General features: G+C 38.0%; 1 protein-coding gene across 1 annotated transcript in view; it reads right to left on the bottom strand.

Annotated features, from left to right (window-relative positions):
- The window catches only part of SCAF8 (SR-related CTD associated factor 8), an 81,848-nt gene that overhangs the window by 45,788 nt on the left and 14,651 nt on the right, over positions 1–21,409 (bottom strand). The window contains 1 exon segment of the mRNA XM_079939043.1: positions 2,177–2,260. Within this exon segment, the coding sequence (XP_079795169.1) occupies positions 2,177–2,260 (84 nt within the window).

Here is a 21,409-nt window from a genome sequence, read left to right as displayed (position 1 = left end):
TCAACTTACATATGTATCAAATGCAGTTTAAATTAATACAGTACTGCAAAAAAGTTGGTCTGAACTCTTCAAAAATGTCAATGTAATGAAAAAGAAAACAAAAACAAAACAAAGCAAAAAGGCTGGGTGACAGGATAAATAAATGACAGGATCTCGACTGGATCCTGAAAATGCACAGGTGCAGGTGCTAAAGTTAATACTGAGACAACTGGTAAATGAAAGTGTAGATTACATATTAGATAATAATATTATATCAAAGTGAAATTTCTTGCATGTGATGTGTATTTGGTTACCTAGGAAATCTCTTTGCTTTAGGACATTCAAATTCAAGTATTTAGGGACTATGTGCTAGTCTGCATGAACACTGAAACGAACTCTCAAATGATTCAGCCAAAAAAACGTGAAAGTGTGTATGTACGTGCTTCTGTCTGTCTGTCTGTCTGTCTGTGTGTGTGTGTGTGTGTGTGTGTGTGTGTGTGTGTACACACGCCCGCGCGTGCGTAGAAATAAACCAAATGTAGCAAGATATTAACACCTGGTGAATCTAAGAGGCTATGTGTTGCTCATTATATTATGCAACATGTTTGTGTTTTTTCAAAATTAAAAACATTAAGACAGTACCAATAAATCAAAATAGTACAGTATAACATGTTTAGACTAACTGAGAGAAGATCAAAATCTAGCTGATTTTATTCTGACTGTTGCAAATTACTTCTCTTAGACCCTTCCAACAAGTGAAAAATGGAAATAATGTTAATACCTATTCCTTAGAGTCTTCTAATTAAAAAGTATTCTGTTCAACAAAAGGTTATATTAAATGCATCAATTATTAATTTTCAGAATAAAAATGATAATAATATACACGTTCGCATACTCTCAGGATCATGACCATAAAAATCAGATCACAATGAAGAAGGGTATAAAGCAAGCAGAAGAGACTAACGTTCTATATTGAGTCTATCAGATAAACTGAAAAATCACTTCTTTGAAGAATTCTCTATCTTAAGGTGTTTACTGGTCACTGTCCTTATCCCCTCTTTGATATTGTGCATATAAATACAGGGATTTGAACTATAATACTATCAGATATTAATTATAAGTTTGAAAACTAAGTTTGGGGCATTAGAACACTGCAAAATCAACTACCTAAATTTTCTCCTAGTAGTGATTCTCTGTAAAGAATTTGTTAAATCTAACAGATAAATGTTATTAGTCAAAGACAATTTATTCAGGGAATTCCCTGGTGGTCCAGTGGTTAGGACTCCGGCGCTTTCACTGCCGGGGCCTGGGTTTGATCCCTGATCGAGGAACTAAAATCCCGTAAGCAGCGAAGTGTGGCCAAAAACAAACAAAAAAACAAAAAAGACAATTTATTTAAATAATGGTGCTTCTGGTTATGAGCTAATGCTCAGAGCAGAAAAACGTATCACCAAATATCTATAGGTTAATACCTACTTAATTAAAAATAAGCACTCACTCATTCTCAGTTTTAACAACCCTACTAGAGCAGGGAGTCTTAGCTTTGGGGACAAGAACATTTTGGAGAGATGTCTATGGTCGAGCTTCATAAGGTCCCTAAAACCAAGAAATTTTATGCAAAATTCTGTACATATGTGTATTTCTCTAGAGATGACCCAACCTTTTCCTGAGATTTTCAGAAGTATCCATAAATCAAAACCACTGTTATCAGAACAATGGCTAAATACCTGTGGCCTCTTCCCACAGTTTAAATGTCCTATGTACAATGAAGCCCAATTATTTTCCATAATGGCCCATTTTTAAATCTATAATACAATCAATAAGAAAAAGAATACATTAATTTTTTTAAAGAAACCTTTTCTTAACTTGTATTTCAAGATTCTGTAAAGTCAGTGTGACAAATAACAATGTTAAACACGTTCTCCACAATGTGGCTACATCTAAAATCTTACCTAAGAAAAATAAGGGAAAATGATTGCTTCCAAGTTTATGGAACAATATTTATCAAGATATTAAGTGTTTATCTCTAGGTGAGAGAGTTTGCAGGTGACAGATTTTCATTTTTGCGTTTTTTCTCTTGAACATGTACTGACTCTGAAAAGAGGAAGACAACATATAATCTATAAAAATATCCCTCCTGCAAAATATTAGTGTAGTATTTCCTTTGAAAAACACAAGAATAAAAGGTGTTGCTCACCTTAATAGCTTTGATGGCTGCTTTAGTAATTTGGGTCATTTTCGCTTTAGAAATGGGTGGCTTGTAGTCATTCAGGGAATACAACTGATGAAAAAGAAGAACAAATTTTAAACACAGCAAAACTGGTCTCTAAGAAATTACATGAAATTACCAACTATTTCTATTTTTATATCCTCAGTGAAATTAAAGTGCTGCTTTTCTTTTAAAAATCAAGTTCAACATTATTAGCCATCAAGCAAATACACATCAAAACCACAATGAGATTATCACTTTACACTTACTTGCTTATAATCAAAAAGACAAGTGTTAGCAAGGATGTAGAGAAACGAACCCTTATCCACATTACTAATGGGAATGTAAAATGGTGCAGCAGCTTTGGAAGACATTTCGGCAGTTTTTCAAAAAAAAAATAATATGTAATATGACCCAGCAATTCCACTCCCAGGTATATACCCAACAGAGGTGAAAATATACGTTCCCATAAAAACTTGTACACAAACGGTCACTGCAGCATTATTCATAAAAAATTCATTTAAAAAGTGGAAACCACCTAAATGTCCATCAACTGAGGAATGGATAAACAAAATTTCTTCTACCCATTCAGTGAAATATTAGCCATGAAAATGGAATGAAGTACTGATACATGCTACAACATGGATGAACCTTGGAAACATGCTCAGTTTAAAAAGCCATATTTAAAACATGTTACAGAATTGCATTTATATGAAATGTCCAGAAAAGGCAAATCTATTGGTGATTGTCTAGAGCTGGGGGAGCTGGGGAGAAATGAGGAGTGATAACTAATGAGTAAAGCATGTTTTTTAAGTGACAAAAACATTCTAAAATTGACTGTGGTGATGACTGCACAACCATACTAAACACCACTGAATTATACACTTTCAATTGGTTAATTGCGTGGTATGTGAATTACATCTCAATATAATTGTTTTTAGAAGTCAAGCGATCTAATATTTAGCAATAATCCCACCCCCCCGCCCCAAATTTTTGTTTTAAGATTTCTCATATACGCAAAGGATAATAATACTGCTTAGAGAGAAAACGGATGAAGACAAGGTGGGGGAATTAGGCAAAAGACAAATAACTAAGCTTAAATAAATACTGATGAAAACTGGTATTAAATGATGCTGGGAATTTAACTACAATGCTATAAGATATTAACTAGAAGCCTGGAAACTAAGCTTTGGCCCTCAGAACATCGCAAAAACAACCTGAACAGACTTGCAAAGCAACTCAAAACAACATTGGTTGGTTAACAACTAGGGAGTCCTCTAGAGCGGGGCTCCCCAACCCCCGGGGCGGGACAGCAGTGGTCCATGGCCTGTTATGAACCGGGCCGCACAGCAGGAGGCAAGCGGGGGGCGAGTGAACGAAGCTCCATCTGCTGCTCCGCATCACTCCTGTTCCCGCCTGAACCATCCATCCCGGCCCCCCAATCCCGTCCATGGAAAAACTGTCTTCCACGAAAACGGTCCCTGGTGCCAAAAAGGTTGGGGACTGCTGCTCTATAGCCTTTGCTCCAGCAGCCCTTATAACCTATTCATCACTGAATTCTATTGATTTTTACCCAGTTTCCTCCATGTGTGCCTCTTCTTCCTCCAACCACTACCATGACCACAGTCCAAATTACCTTCATCTCGCACATTGTGATAGCATGTCTATCTTTTCAAAAACTAATCTGATCAGGTGACTGATACTCACCCACTTCCTCTACCACCCTAAAAGGTTCAATGACTTCCCACTCTTTGGAGATACACAAAAATCTACACATACAAGGCCCTTGCCTGATCTAATTCCTGTCTACCTTTCCAGTCTCATCTCACACCATGCTCCTCTCCCCAGCTCTCTGCCCTAGGCACAACGGTCTTTTTTCAGTTCCCTGCCACAGAGCCTTTAAAAATGGGCTTGTTTCCTCTATTTGGAATAGAACTAGGACCTCCCTACTAGTTTATGCATACTCATTCATCTTAGTTAAAGCATCACCTAATGCGGAAAGCCTTCCCTACAACTCCCCAACCAGAGCTATACCACCTTTTTTTTTTTGCGGTACGCGGGCCTCTCACTGTTGTGGCCTCTCCCGTTGTGGAGCACAGGCTCCGGGCGCGCAGGCTCAGTGGCCATGGCCCACGGGCCCAGCCGCTCCATGGCATGTGGGATCTTCCCGGACCGGGGCACGAACCCGTGTCCCCTGCGTTGGCAGGCGGACTCTCAACCACTGTGCCACAAGGGAAGCCCCTATACCACCTTTTATACCCTCATTGTACTGTCACTCACCTTTGAAGCATTCATCACAGAATTTGACACTTACTTGCATGATTATTTAACTAATATTTGACTTTTAAAAGGACTGTCCCAAAGGGTGACAAAGACTGACATCCTTGAGACAAAGGATATAAGTTCCTTTAATGCAGTTTAAGCAATAAGACACTAACTGAACACCAAGAGCTGTCCAAACTGAAATCAACCTTGGGAGAAGTATAAACGTCTTTCCCTTTAAGTTCCCACAGAGGTGTCCACTTGTTGATGATACTGCCCAACCGGGGTTAGGATCCCATCAGATCATTTAAGAAGCTACCTCTGTCAAACTCACAGGGAATTTTAATATACTCATGGCCTCAATTCCTACCTGTCTGTTTTAGAAAATCTAACTGTATGCCAACCACCTCACTAGGTGCAAAACAACATCCACACAGTGTTTTCCCCAAGCTGTGTAGAGCAAAGGTCAATTTCCCAGAAGTTCTTAGCAGGCCCAGACTGCAGCCCATCTGAGATCCAGACCTGCCCTCTCCTACTAAAGAATAAGCTCTAAGAAGAGAAACTCTGCCTTTTATGCTTAGATTTTTTTCCCCCTTTGTCCAAACTGTATCCTCGGTGTCTGGCAGAGAATAAGAATTCGTTGAGAATAAGAATTTGTTAAGAATAAATTAAAATGAACAAGTACATATAAGACACAGCATTGTACAAGCTTTGCACAGAAAGACCTGGATTTTAATTCCAACTATGTTACCTTAATACAAAGTTGCTAAACCTCTGAACCTTAGTTTTCTCGTTTAGAAAACAGAAGCAATACTCATTTTACAGAAACATTGCATATAAAGCTTTTAGAACATACTTAAGTCACTCAACAGGGTTAGCCATTATTAAATTAAAATCCTTCTCTTTGGAGGCATTCTCCATTTAAATGAATAATATTAAAGTATGCATCAAACATTTATTCACTCAGGTACCTGAAGGTACATTCCATAGTAATTTATATGACTGGGGCAATGAAGAGGCACCAGGGTCTTCCTATAGTTGACAATACATTACTTCTTTCATTTTGTGTGGTAAAGCCCTAAAGTTTCAATCAAGCACTGGTCCATATTCTAGCAGATCAAAAACTTTGCTCTCTTTCTTCCTTCCTTTTTTTATTGGGCGGGCGGGAGGTTGGGAGAATGATGTAGGGAAAATATAGCTTAGACTTGTAAAACATTTCAACAGCATGAAAAGTCAGCTCTTATCAGAGACCCTCTTTATTTTTTTAAATTTATTTATTTACTTTTATTTATTTGGCTGTGTCAGGTCTTAGTTGCGGCACTCGGGGTCTTCGCTGCAGCATGCAGGATCTTTCGTTATGGCGTGCAGGCTCCAGATCGCGGGGGCTCAGCCGCTGCAGTGCACAGATTTAGCTGCCCCTCGGCATGTGGAATCTTAGTTCCCTGATCAGGGCTTGAACCCGTGTCCCCTGCATCGGAAGGTGGATTCTTATCCACTGCACCACCAGGGATGTCTGAGAGACCCTCTTTTTAATACTGCAGAAACTTAAGGTATTACTTAGAAAAATACTAAGCAATTAAGTACTTTTCAAAGGCCCACTGAATACATGTGCTTCCAACTAACCATTTATTTAGATTCTCTAAAATCTCATTTCTTTATTAAATCTGACAGCCAGAAAAGAGGCATAGATCACTTCATCTAATTCTTCACAGAATGCCTTTACTAAAATTTAATGAAGTCCCAGTCCTGACGTGTCCTTCCTTTGGCTACTCAAGACTTACGGATTCAAAGGAAAGATACTAAACAACAGCCTGGGCTTTCAGTCTAACTCATTCATTCTTTTGTTTTTCAATTCCTTTCAGTTACATTGCAGAGTGCTCTTTCAATCAGTAACACTTAAATTTTCTATTCTATCACTTGTATGTACCACATGAAATGCACATTTTTAGATCTGAAAACAACTTCTTCAAATCAAATCAGTTTCTAATGACTTCAATCAAGGTTTGAGAAATCTTTAACCTAAACGGAGATTTCTCAGTGGCTGCTGGCTACTCCCCCAAAAAACTCATTTCTAATGAAGAGTTTTTAAGTTGTCCATTATTGATTAAGCCAGGGGTCAGCACAGTAAATATTTTAGGCTTTGGAGGCTACACACTTGCTATCGCACAACAGGCATATTTCATTTCACCGTGCTTTGCAACCCTGTGTCAGTGAAGGAGGCAGGGTGATAGACCTCTTGCACCAAACAGTCAAGTTGTGAATACAAAGGAAAAGGTCTTGAAGGAAATTAAAAGTGCTATTCCAGTGGATACGTGAATGATGAGCCAGCAAAGCAGCCTTACTGCTGATACGGAGAAAGTTTCAGTGGTCTGGATAGAAGATTAAACCAGACACCACATTCCCTTAAGCCAAAGCCAAATCCAGAGCCAGTCCCTAACTCTCTTCAATTCTCTAAAGGCCGAGAGAGGAGAGGAAGCTGCAGAAGAAAAATGTGAAGCTAGCAGAGGTGATTCATGAGATTTAAGGAGAGATGCCATCTTCTCCATAACATCAAAGCGCAAGGAGAAGCAGCAAGTGCTGATGGAGAAGCTGCAGCAAGTTATCCAGAAGATCTAGCTCAGACCATTAATGAAAGTGGCTAAACTAAACAACAGATTTTCAATGTAGACAAAATAACCTTATGCTGGAAGAAGATGCCATGTAGGACTTTCTAGCTAGAGAGGAGAAGTCAATGCCTGGTTTCAAAGTTTCAAAGGACAGGCTGACTCTCCTGTTAGGGGCTAATGCAGCTGGTGACTAGCTGAAGCCAATGCTCATTTACCATTGTGGAAATCCTACACGCCTTGAAGAATTATGCTCAATCTACTATGCCTGTGCTCTCTAAATGGAATAACAAAACCTGGAGGACAGCACATCTATTTACAAGATGGCATACTGAATATTTTAAGCTCACTGTTGAGACCTACTGCTCAGAAAAAAAAAAATTCCTTTCAAAATATTACTGCTCACTGACAATGCACCTGGTCACCCCAGAGCTCTGATGATGTACAATGAGATTAATGTTCTCATCTGCTAACACAACATCCATTCTGCAGCCCATGGATTGAGGTGTCATTTCAACTTTCAAGTCTTATTAAGAAATATATTTCGTAAGGTTATAGCTGCAATAGAGAGTGATTCTTCTCATGAATCTAGGCAAAGTAAATTGAAAACCTTCTGGAAAGGTTTCACCGTTCTTGATGCCATTGAGAATATTCATGATTCATGGGAAAGGGTCAAAACATCAACGTTAACAGGAGTTTGGAAGAAGCTGATTCCAACCCTCATGGTTGACTTCGAGGGGTTCAAGACTTCACTGAGGAAGTAACTGCAGATGTGGTAGAAATAGCAAGAGAAGTAGAATTAGAAGTGGAGCCTGAAGATGTGACTGAATTGCTGCAATCTCATGATAAAATTTTAAAGAATGAGGAGTTGCTTCTTATGGATGAGCAAAGAAAGTGGTTTCTTGAGACAGAATTCTATCCTGGTGAATATGCTGTGAAGACTGCTGAAATGACCACAAAGGATACAGAATATTACATAAACGTGGTTGATTAGGCAGGATTTCGGAGGACTGACTCCAATTTGAAAGTTCTACTATGGAAAACTGCTTTAAAAAAGCACTGCATTCTACAGAAAAATTGTTTGTAAAAGGAAGAGTCAATCCATGCAGCAAAAACTTCACTGTTGTTTTAAGGAATTACCATGGCCATCCCAAGCCTCAGCACCACCACCCTGATCAGTCAGCAGCCATCAACAGTGAGGCAAGACCCTCCACCAGCAAAAAGATTACAAGTCACCAAAGGCTGAGATGATGGTATTTTTTAGCAGTAAGTTTTAAAAACAAAGTATGTACATTTTTTAGACTGAATGCTACTGCACACTAGTATAGTGTAAACATAACTTTAATATGTACTGGGAAAGCAAAAATTCATGTGACTTGCTTTATTGCAAAATTTGCTTTATTGTGGTGGTCCAGAACCAAACCCGAAACATCTGAGGTATGCCTGTACTCAGCACTACCCCTGGGTAAAGAAAGCAGCCACAAACAACTCACATGAATGGGCAGGGTGTGTTCCAACATAACCTTTTTACAAAACCAGGTCAACCCGATATTGGGCAATTTTATTTCTCAATCCTACAAACACTCCACTTTGTTTGTTTTTGGATAAACACGACACTCTCACGTCCTGCCAAGTGTATTGAGGCCTTTCCTCATCTATGCACTGAGTAAGGCTCATTACCCAAAATTTAACAAAATGTTGTACTTCATGCTTTTTATTTCGAGCAAACTCTCCACTTCAAAAATTTTAGTGCCTTTCCCAATTTGAGCAATATTAAATGAATTCTACCATGACCCTGGAAGAGTGCAACAAAAAAACATGTGACCTGACAAACCCAAGAGAACCATTAAATTGGGGTAAAATCTTGCTCATTTACAGATTAATCTTATGCCTTCAAGGCTGATTCTATGTCCAATATGAATTAACCTTAAGTGTGAACCTAAAATATTAATCAATCCAATTCATTTTTCTCTACAATGGTCCTTCAGGGCCTTGAGAGTACTAGAGTTAGGATCCTTCAAATCTCCTAAGAAATCAGACAATCACAAAAGTTCCTGGATCCAACACAATCTTGGTACTTTCAATTCAAGATAGCATGCTGACCACCTTTTCCTTTTCTTCTTCTTACTGGCAGGATAAAAAAGGAATAATTTTTTAAAGGTATTTAAAACTCACAATAAAAAGTAGAATGGGAATGGGAACAGAATAAGCAGACAAGAAAATTTCCAGAAAATGGAAATGTCATAAAAGGACTGGTTAACTGATGAAACAAAGAGAAAACCGCAAGCCCCAAAACACACAGATACAGCCAAAGAGGGAAATAATTTGCCCTGCAAAAATCCAGTCTCACCATTCAAAATCAAGGTATTCAGGGCTTCCCTGGTGGCGCAGTGGTTGAGAGTCCGCCTGCTGATGCAGGGGACACGGGTTCGTGCCCCGGTCTGGGAAGATCCCACATGCCGCGGAGCGGCTGGGCCCGTGAGCCATGGCCGCTGAGCCTGCGCGTCCGGAGCCTGTGCTCCGCAGTGGGAGAGGCCACAGCAGTGAGAGGCCCGCGTACCGCAAAAAAAAAAAAAACAACAACAAGGTATTCAGAGGGCAAGACCAGCACAAGTGAACTAATGCCTCACCTACCGTTGCAAAATGTCACTGTCTAAAATTGACCATTAAAGAAACACATATAAAATTATTGCTTAGTGATATGAAGGTTATCATCAGAAGTGTTATGAATTAAAACACTGTTCTTTTTGGAGATCCAGCACAGGGTGAGAAGAAAGAGCTTCCAATAAAATCTCTTTTGTACTTAAAAGGAAACTACATGCATACGTTATTCTGAAAAATGTAACAATTACATTTTAATACAATCTTGTTTTAACTCCACTTGCCAACCCTGACCTTCTACAGTATCTCTCCCCCAAATTTCATATGTTGAAGTCCCAATGCCTAACGTGACTATGCAGTGACCACTGAACAATGCAAGAATTAGGGGTGATGACCCTCCACATAGTCAAAAACCCACATATAACTTATAGCCAGCCCTCCATATCTATGGTTCTGTATCCGTGGATTCAACCAACCACGGGTTGTTTAGTACTGTAGCATTTACCACTGAAAAAATTCCACATATAAGTGAACCCTCACAGTTCAAACCCGTGCTGTTCAAGGGTCAACTGTATTTGAAAATAGGGCCTTTATGGAGGTATTGTATTTAAGGTTAAATGAGGTCATAAGAGTGAAGGCCTTATCCAATAAAATTACTGTCCTTCTAAGAAGAGACACCAGAGAACTAGCTCCCTCTCACAGCCATGTGAAGACACACATAAGAAGGCTACAAGGCAACTAGGACCTGAGGGTGGCTGCTAGGAACTCCGAAAGACACCCAGCCCATAGCCAGCAAATAAAATGGAGACCTCAGTCCTACAATGGCAAGGAACTGTATTAAGCCAACAATCTGGATGAGCTGGGCAGAGGACCACACATTTCAAATGAGAGCACAGCCTGCCTGGCTGACGCCCTGACTTTGGCCTAGTGAGCCCATCAGCAGAGGACCCAGCTAACCAGTGCCTGATCCTGACCCACAGAAACTGTGAAATAAGTACATGGTGCTTAAGCCGCAAGCTAAGTTTGTGGCAATGTGTTACACAGCAAAAGAAAATAAATAAAGTAGAAGAAAGCTGTGAACGATTTATCTTAATTTTCTAACTTGACTGTATAGATATTTTTACTTTTCATAAATATTTTTGCAAAAACCATTTTTATAATTCAAAGTATTCAACAGAAATGAAAATTTCAAAATAAAACAGTTCTCTATCTTTTCCTAACTTTAAAAATAGAAATTCAGTATTTTGCATATAGGAATAAAAAGTAAGTAAGAGGGCTTCCCTGGTGGTGCAGTGGTTAACAATCCACCTGCCAATGCAGGGGACACAGGTTTGAGCCCTGGTCCAGGAAGATCCCACATGCTGCAGAGCAACTAAGCCCGTGAGCCACAACTGCTGAGCCTGTGCTCTAGAGCCTGTGAGCCACAGCAGCTGAGCCCGCGTGCCACAACAAGAGAAGCCACTGCAATGAGAAGCCTGCGCACCGCAACAAAGAGTAGCCCTCGCTGGCCACAACTAGAGAAAGCCCTCGCGCAACAACGAAAACCCAACACAGCCAAAAATAAAAATAAATAAATTTATATATATATAAAAAAAGTAAATAAGAGACTTGTTTCACTGATAGTCATTTTAAAGAGCATAATATTCACCAATTTTAATACCTGAGAACCAATACACCTCATTACAAATTTTACCTCAACAAGTCAAAAACTAGGTATTCTCCATATCCAAAACTTCTCACTCCCTAACATATGAGTTCTCCTTTCTTTACATAGCACAATCTTCCATATTATTTTTGGTTTGGAATACAATATAAACTATCTGATAATACAAGCATGTAACAAAGTGACGTATAAAATCAGACTCACAGGACATGACAAAATGTGACCAGAGAACATTAGCATTAGACTAACAGTAGTAGATCCAACATTAAGAAAAGCACATTCTAAAACAATAATGTGACCAATATCGACATGTTCCTAAGGTTTTTTAAAGTAAATTTCTTTGTAAAAAGTATTTGAAACAAAGCTCTTTATAAACTTGGGCTAACTTCTACTGAAGTAGCAATATTCTTGAGCAATCACAATGTTTAAAGAACAAAGGCTAAATAAAAGATACATCACAGATATTCTGTGAGGACCACCAGATCAGGCTTTTAACAAAGGCAGAACTCCCAATTTTACACTAAATATTGTGCCAGCATGAAAACTGCAGAACAAAGTTTCAAATGCATCTTTGGGGGAGGGGGGGCATAAATAATTGCAAACACCAAAGCACAAAACCTGAAATGTTACATAATACCTAAAAACCAGTGAGAGAACATAAAAAAATAATCACCTTAAAAAAAAATCTTATAACTTTTTTCTGATTATAAAAATATTTTACTATGGAAAAACTGGAAATGCAAAAAAAGCATGAAGACAGCAGAAAATGCAAATCATCTATAATCCAAGAATTCATCACTCATTCCAAATATACTCAATTAGTACCAGGCACTATGGATCCAATAGAACAGGTAGACAGTCTCTGTTCTCATGAAACTAATGGGCTGCTTTTGGCGATGGACAACATTCTAATAAACAAATAGAAACACTTTGCAGAGTACAGTTAAGCACATAATGAAGGTAACAATGTGATACGGTGAAGAGTATGCAAAATCGTACATTTTTTTCAGAATCTCAAATCTAGAATCCCTTTTTTTGTTTTTTTAAAAGGATGGCAGTTTCTCTAATTTTTCTGTTTTTAATTTATTCATTTTATTTTTGGCTGTGTTGGGTCTTCGCTGCTGCCCATGGGATTTCTCTAGTTGAGGGCAAGCGGGGTCTACTGTCCTTGTGGTGCATGGGCTTCTCATTGCGGTGGCTTCTCCTGTTGCAGAGCACGGGCTCTAGGCGTGCGGGCTTCAGTAGTTGTGGCACGTGGGCTCAGTAGTTGTGGCTCCTGGGCTTAGTTACTGCACAGCATGTGGGATCTTCCCAGGCCAAGGCTCAAACCCGTGTCCCCTGCATTGGCAGGCAGATTCTTAACCACTGTGCCACCAGAGAAGCCCCAGAATCCCTTCTTTAAAAATGTAAGATATTATAAAAGGAAATGATGCCTATTTTTTTATTATAAATCTGAATTATGCAAACATCTGTCCAGTAAGATCAAATCTATATACCAAACTTTGGCGGGGGGTGGGTTAGAGATCCTCTAATTAAAAAAAAAAAGAAAATGAAAAACAAAAAGCGAGAATTTGATATATAAAGGTGCTAACCAGATTATTATGACAAATACAAATGTTTATATCCTTCATAAATTATCTTTTGCTATTGGCTATAAGCAGTTTCACATAAATAATTAACCTTTTATATTATTAAGCAGAATATCCCATTTCTCAAGCATGGCAGACATCTAAGGTTAATATTACAGTTTTAAATACTATCAAAAAGGAAGCTATTTTAGAATCTAAGTTATAGCTTAAAACTGTGTTAGTAGCAAAGAAAAACTATCATCTCTCCCCCCCAAAATATTACCATTTAAAGAATTAAATTTAGGCCACAAGAACTTATTTTCATGGTCCTTTAATCCAACATCCAAATTTTTACAACCCTCCCAAGTCCCTGGAAAAGGGGGGGTTAAAAAATACTCTTAAAAAAGGTACATAGGGCTTCCCTGGTGGCGCAGTGGTTGAGAGTCTGCCTGCCAATGCAGGGGACACAGGTTCGAGCCCTGGTCTGGGAGGATCCCACATGCCGCGGAGCAACTGGGCCTGTGAGCCACAACTACTGAGACTGCGCGTCTGGAGCCTGTGCTCCGCAACAAGAGGCCGCGATAGTGAGAGGCCCGCGCACCACGATGAAGAGTGGCCCCCGCTTGCCGCAACTAGAGAAAGCCCTCGCACAGAAACAAAGACCTAACAGCCAAAAATAAATAAATTAATAAACTCCTACCCCCAACATCTTCTTAAAAAAAAAAAAAAGGTACATAGAAGTTACAGTCAGCCAAGATGGAGTAAGCAACTGTAGCCTCTCTCTCTCTCTCACTGATTACAAGTAAACCCTACTGACTACATATAAAAAACAACTACCTGAGGATGCTGTAAAAGGGAACACCAAGCCACTGGAGTCAAACTTGAATAATGACCAGTTACAGCGGGGCGGGGAGCCGTGTGTGGATGTTAAGGTAAAAAATTTCGCAGTGTTTTGTGTTCCTCCGTTATTTCCGGACTTTTATCCCAGAGCCGGCATTATTAAATGGTGCAGCCAATACCAGAATTAAAAACACAATACTAGGGGAAACCCCCTTCATCTAGCCAGAAGACTAGGTAAAAGGAATCGTCCACACTACTGGGGAAGCAGGGGTGAGGGAAAAAACAACTCCTCCCCCTTTTCTTCCCAGGCCCTGCTAAAGGTTAAAGGACAGCCACTGTTGCCACCCCAGCACCAAAAACGCCAAGAGAAAAGCCATCTCCAGACAGGAAAAGGGCCCCTACTATCCAAAAATACCATTTTCTTCTCTCTCTTGCCACTTCACTCTGAAGGCTAAACCTGGAGAGAAACCTGACTTTTTGGCCAGAGAACAAGGAAAAGGATGCCCTGGGATCTGGAGAGAGTATGGGAACCCCAGAGAGAGATAGAGAGGAGCCCAACGTAAGTCCTGGGCTTGTCCTAAAATTGTGCCTGTGTGAAACAGACCCAAAGAAGCCCAGCAGAGGCTTTGAGAACTAATATCTATGTAAACCATTACCCAATACCTAGACAAGTGAGTGGAACATATGCTGAGCACACCTAAACAGCAAAAGAAATGCTTTGAAAACTGAACTGACACTGGAACCACCCAAAAAGGCAAGACAGAACTTGCATCCTGAACCAAACCGAGTTGAATACCTGCGAAACAAAAATCAACATTATTCAGAGGATTTTAATACAATACTACAATACAATATTGAAAATGTCTAGCATACAAGCCAAACTTACTTGACATACCAAAACACACACACACACACACACACACACACACACACACACACACACACACACACACACACACACACACACACACTTACTCTCTCTCTCACTGTCCTGGAAAATCTGTCCACACTGATCAAGGGAAAAAATAATCAACAGATGCCAACCCCAAAATGACACTGATGTTGGAATTACCAGTCAAGGACTTTAAAGAAGTTATAATCATTCTAAATAAGGTAAAGGAGAAAACTCCCGAAATAAATGCAAAGATAGAAGTTTTCAGCACAGAATGAGAAACTACAAAAAAGAACCAAATGGAAATTTTAGAACTGAAAACTACAGTATCTGGAAGAAAAAGACAGTATGGCACTATATATAAGAGCTATAAAATTTCACCAGTGACTTTACACATTTTAAGAAGCAAAAGGCCATAATCATGATTATTTTTACATCAACATTTTATATGGCAGTTAAAAAAAAATGTCCAGGAAGAGAGATTTAGTAAGGTATACTAAGAGATAGAAACCTGATATACACATTATTAATGCAGAAATATGGAAATGTCTAATGCTACATGACAAATAGAAAATATTTGCAATAACTGCAACTTCATAACTATAAGAATTAAATGCAAAAACTTCCTTGCACATATTAGTTATTCAAATATAAGCTGATTTAACTTTGATAAATTAGCTTACTAGGTTCCAAAGATAATCAGGTAACCAAATACAGCTAAAAATAATCTATCCAGCTTCTTCATATCTAAATTCACCTGAATGCAACAGATCTATTGTGCTCAAAGGAGCAGAATGCCAAAGCCAGATTTATGACATACATCTCTTTACTCCCATCCCCCCCAAACTTTACTTTTAACAATCTCTGCAACCCTGTATCTATAATCCTATGCCAATATTCATGGAAATAAAGAACCATTTCAAAGGAGTGGAATGTCTCACTCTGAAATAATCTCAATATAACTTGTAACTGACGTACAACAATCACCCTTGTGTACTTACTTTCAAATTTACTTTGAGAGTTAATCATAAGCACTCACGCAATAATCTTACCGAGATCAATCAAGTTTTATTTTCAAGGTAAAACCAACTAAAAACAAAACAAAATCAACTAAAAACAAATAGAACAAAAAGAACTGGGAAATACAAAGCCAAACTGAACTGATTAACAGGTCAAAGCTAGTGGGTGACTTAAATCAAACCAACATTCACTGATAAGCTACTGTAGATATGCACAATATATTAAGCCCTTCAGGGGATAAAAGATAACAAAGCCTTTCACCTCAACTATCTAACAATCTACTGAAGTGGAAAGGGAGGGTCATAGACACATCATTACTCTAACATAGCAGATTCTTCATATTCTGAGATTTACCACTGTCAGCTTTGACAATTCACTAACGATCCCAAAGTTCTCCAAAATGTAATCACAGGTAATTTTTTGGAGATACTAATCCAAAGTGTGTATATTAAAAAGCTGGTGTATGGGGAAACAATTTACTTAACCATTAGTGACTGAGCATCTTTTTCTTCCCACACGTTCCCATACGCATTTAACAAAGGAATAACATACCAAACTAGTATTTAAAAATGGGGGATCCATGAGGACCTTAAGACTTTGCCTCATGAAAACAAGAACACAGGGCATAATTTAGTGCCAAAATAAAAAATGCTACTGGGGAAGGTATTCAGACAAATGAAATGTAATTAGAAACAACAAATAAAAGGTTTAATAAAGAAAGTGGAAGTGAAATGGACTGATTGGAAAAAGAGAGCATTCCTGTCACAGCTGTGATTCTGCTTCTACACTATTTACACATATAGCATACTCATCAATAAATCTCTTGACAAGCAGTAATTTTCACAAAGGATTGGAGAAGTGGCTATTTCCTAATGGGAATGCATTAATATCTCAACAGACTGCTGTGCTTTCCTACTGGAGTATCACTAAGTACCAAAAACAAGACACAAAGATGGGAATACATAGTGTATAGCTTTGCATATAGTAAATCGTCCTATTTCATAGCATTTTCAAATATGCAATGCTTATGACAAACATATTGATAATATTTATTTATAAATATTTATAAATAACTTATTTATAAAATAGTTTTATAAAAAGTATTAAATCCACAGTTAAGAAATCTGCACAGGGCTTCCCTGGTGGTTGAGAGTCCGCCTGCCAATGCAGGGGACGCGGGTTCATGCCCTGGTCTGGGAAGATCCCACATACTGCGGAGCAGCTGGGCCTGTGAGCCATGGCCGCTGAGCCTGCGGGTCCGAAGCCTGTGCTCCGCAGCAGGAGAGGCCACAACAGTGAGAGGTCCGCGTACAGCAAAAAAAAAAAAAAAAAAAAAAAAAAAGAGATCTGCACAGTTGAAGGTAAAGGAATCTTAATGGTTTTTCAAAATACAAAGTGATTCAAACAGAACAGTTGTTCAGAGATTAACCTAGTAAAAATTAATCTAGCAATCTTAAAAAATGTCGTTCTACTGTACGAACAAGAGAGAACAGAGAATAATAAAAGTCAATTAAAAACTGACCATAACGGGCTTCCCTGGTGGCGTAGTGGTTGGGAGTCTGCCTCCCGATGCAGGGGACGTGGGTTCGTGCCCCGGTCCGGGAGGATCCCACATGCCACGGAGCGGCTGGCCCTGTGGGCCGTGGCCGCTGAGCCTGCGCGTTCGGAGCCTGTGCTCCGCGTACCGCAAAAAAAAAAAAAAAACTGACTATAACAAACCAAGTGGGGAGTTATGAAAATATGGACCAAAGTATTCGTACTAAGAATAAAAGGGGAGGGAGACGCAAGAGGGAAGAGATATGGGAACATATGTATATGTATAACTGATTCACTTTGTTATAAAGCAGAAACGAACACACCATTGTAAAGCAATTATACTCCAATAAAGATGTTTTAAAAAATATATATATATTTTAGAAGTGAAATGCAAAAAAAAAAAAAAGAATAAAAGGGAAGGGAAGGATGAAAAGCGTATTTTTAAAAATAATTCATTGGATTTCATGACTGAAAAGATACAAATAAAAGAGAGACACTTATGAAAATTCCAAGTTTTCAGGTCTGAGTGTTTGGGAACACACTTTTACTACCGACATAAAGAGGAAGTCTAAAAGTAAGTTTGTAGAAGAAAGACAAATTTAGACTGGGATGATAACAATGCCATTTTATGTACACATAATACCTAGAAGATATGGGACTGCATCCCGGAAGAGAAAAGCAAAATTACAGTCTTTCCTGAAGAGCTAAGAGTTGAAGAGATGAAGAATAAAATACTGAAGACTAAATATCAGAGAGAGAATAAGTAGACCAAAAGACTAGCAGGCCTTACAGTAAAATCATTTCAGAAATATAAGCAACAAATGCAAAAACGAAAAAAAGAGATATGCAGTAGCATAATAAAGAAGAAAGATAAAAATAAATATTACGGGCTTCCCTGGTGGCGCAGTGGTTAAGAATCCACCTGCCAATGCAGGGGACATGGATTTGAGCCCTCGTCCACGAAGATCCCACACACCACAGAGCAACTAAGCCTGTGCACCACAACTACTGAGCCTGCACTCTAGAGCCTGCTCACCACAACTACTGAGCCCGTGTGCCACACCTACTGAAGCCTGTGTGCCTAGAGCCCGTGCTCTGCAGCAAGAGAAGCCACTGCAATGAGAAGCCCGTGCACTGCAACGAAGAGTAGCCCCCGCTCGCCTCAACTAGAGAAAGCCCGCGCGCAGCAATGAAGACCCAATGAAGCCAAAAATAAATAAATAAATTTATATATATATAAAAAGAATCTTTAAAAATAAATATTACTTTTCATCTCTATGGCACTGTCAACTATTAAGCACTATCATATTATACATGCTATATCACTTTTACCTTCAGAATGGCCCAGTAAGATTAGTATTTATTATTCTCATTTTACAGATATATAAACTTAGGGTAAATGACCTAACTAAATTCAAACTGGTGTTAAGCTACAGAGCCGTGTCTCAAACCCAGTTCTTCTGGCTACCCCAACACTCAGTTTGCAAAAACAAAGCAAAGTCCTCCAAGTAGCATCCAACTAAACATATACAACTGAGTCACTGAGTAAGATGGTAGATGACCGTGGAGACAACCATGTAATAGCATCAACCTAACCAATAATAATAACCAAGAAGATTTAAAGACAACAGATTATGAAGCTTATATGCCTACTGATCAAGTTTTAAGAGTCTTCCAACCCTTAACAAGGAAGTTCACTTTTTCTAAAGGATTTAATTCAAATAACATTAAAACAGACCAACTCCATCTTTCTCCCCAAAGCTAAGACACATAATATTTTGGGTTTGAGGAAAATATTACAAAACTGGTATGGTAATAGATGCTGAATGAAAAATTCCAAACACTGAAAACTCTCATTCGCTACACCCTATCGACCTACTTCTCTCTTAAGAAACAACCACGGCTAAAAGGCTGGTAGGCTACTTTGCAGAATTTTCTATATGCATCTATATGTGTGTCTCTGTGTGTATATGTAAACATAAATGTGTACACATATTTATATATGATGACATATATACTTTAAATACAATCTGGTGCAAAATTATACTCGTAGTAACTATTTAAAATTGATTATCTTAAAAGTCTTGCTGGATTTAGTAGAACATTGAAATTCTTATAAATGATGACCAAAAATAATACTGGTCCAAAATACATCATGGTCTGTATTTTGTTACTGTCTGATATTCAAAAGTTTTGTTCAACTTATAAATATTTCTCCAACTTGGAAAATATGTTGAATATAATACAGCACTTTCTTTATAGCTCATACTCTCCAAAACTTTTATCCATTATTAAAATGTTACAATATGAAAATACTTTCCAGGGCAAAAGAGACATCCACAATGACAGTAAATGTTCCCAGTAGCAGCTTTAAAAAAAAACTACTTTTCTTAGTACTTTTTAGTTTTCTCTAGAAACTAAGAATATTAGAACTAGTATTCTTTAGCTTTCCAAGTACTTTATAAAATTATTTTACAATTTTATATATTAAACCACCTTCTCTGAATATTTAAAATTTTATATACACCAACTTTTTTGAATATTTCAAACCAGCCAATATTTTAAATATTTAAACCAATTCTGAGAGGTAGTCAGGGAAGGTATCACTATCCCTATTTTTAAAATGAGTAAACTGAAGCTAAGAAAAATTAATTAGAAAACTTATTCATTAGGGCTAATATTTAAGAGATCCTAAAATTTATCTTGTCTAATCACATTTTATAAATGGTAAAACAACTACCTCCTTCCTTGCCAACTGTAATCTATCACATCTTACTTTGAAAGCAACCACATTAATTTTGTAGCATTGTTGTGCCTTAAAATACCTGTACCAGGAGCTTTCTAAACAGTTGTCTATGAAAATTTAAAGAAAGCAGTTACAGAGCAGCCACCATTATTAAAATGAAAATTAGAAACATGCTAATGATACAGGCTTACAGAGTAACTGTATCCCTCTTCTACGAAGAAGGTACAAGATAAGTAAAAAAGGCTTTTTTTACTCTTCTGCAGAGGGCTGGGTTGCTAGGGAACTGCTGGCTAAGTGGGTGTTACTGTACAACGCCTCTCTGCCAAGGAGTGCGTGTTCTCCTATGGCACCTATTTTATGAGCAGGGAAGCAGCAGCCTAGTAGTTTGTTCCTCATTCTGGTCCAGGGTTACCATAAAGTGATATTAATTTACTAAGAATCACCAATTCCCACTCCTCTTCCACCTACAACACACATGAACACTACCAAAATCTCACTCAAAAAATTATACTGAAAAAGTGAAAACAATGAACTGAGACGCAGAGAACAGAAATTTCTTCTAATTTGGCTGCTAACTATATGCCTCTCATAAACTGTGATTCTTAACAAGTTTCATCACCTTTGGGTCTTGATTCTTCATCTGTCTATTAAATGATATACTATCACAAGTGTTTCAGGTCTAAAATTTGCAATTTCTGGAAATCAAGTTTAAGCATTAACAAGGACGTGAACAAGAAACCCAATCATAGAACCTATAACTACAAATGCTTACCATGAGTGTAATGGTCTTTAGCTACCCCATTCTAAAATCAAAGAGAACAGAAATGATTCTCTATGAGAGAAAACAAAATGTATAAACAAACACGTACATATATAAAAATAAGTCTTCAGTTTAAATTTTCCTAGGAATCCAAACAACCACCTTTCTTTGATTTCAGTTCTTTCCTATGTTTTTTGTAACATTAAAATAAAAAGATGTGAATTTTACCTCCTCTTAATTTTAGAGTTACTAAATAACTGATAAGCAATCTGTTAACAGTGAAATGGCCAAAATGAGAACAAGAGAAAGAATAATTAATTTGTCAATCCTCTTCATTTCAAACCATATTAGCTGGAATTTCTCAAATAAATATGGATTCTATTTCTAAAAATACAGTATTTAAATTCACCACAATTCCATGCTCACAATAAATTGGTTATTGCAGACAGAGTTATGATAAAAAACTACGTGACCAAGAGGAGCTAAGAAAACACTCAATGATACAAGTCGGCTCAATGTTACGGAATTCTAATAAAGTTTCATTAAACAAAATTTAAATCTTTAATTTTATTCATAGATCATGCAATTTACTACTTAACTTTTAATTGCATATAAGAACATCTGGTTGTATAAACAGAATTTAAAATCAGGCAAATTCCAAGCAGAGTTGCTTTAAAATGTCCTTACATTCACAAATACAATATGACAGAAAGGGTCAATCCTTATCTAA

Source organism: Stenella coeruleoalba (genome assembly GCF_951394435.1).
Source record: "Stenella coeruleoalba genome assembly, chromosome: 12".
NCBI lineage: Eukaryota > Metazoa > Chordata > Mammalia > Artiodactyla > Delphinidae > Stenella > Stenella coeruleoalba.
This window is presented reverse-complemented; position numbering and strand designations above follow the sequence as displayed.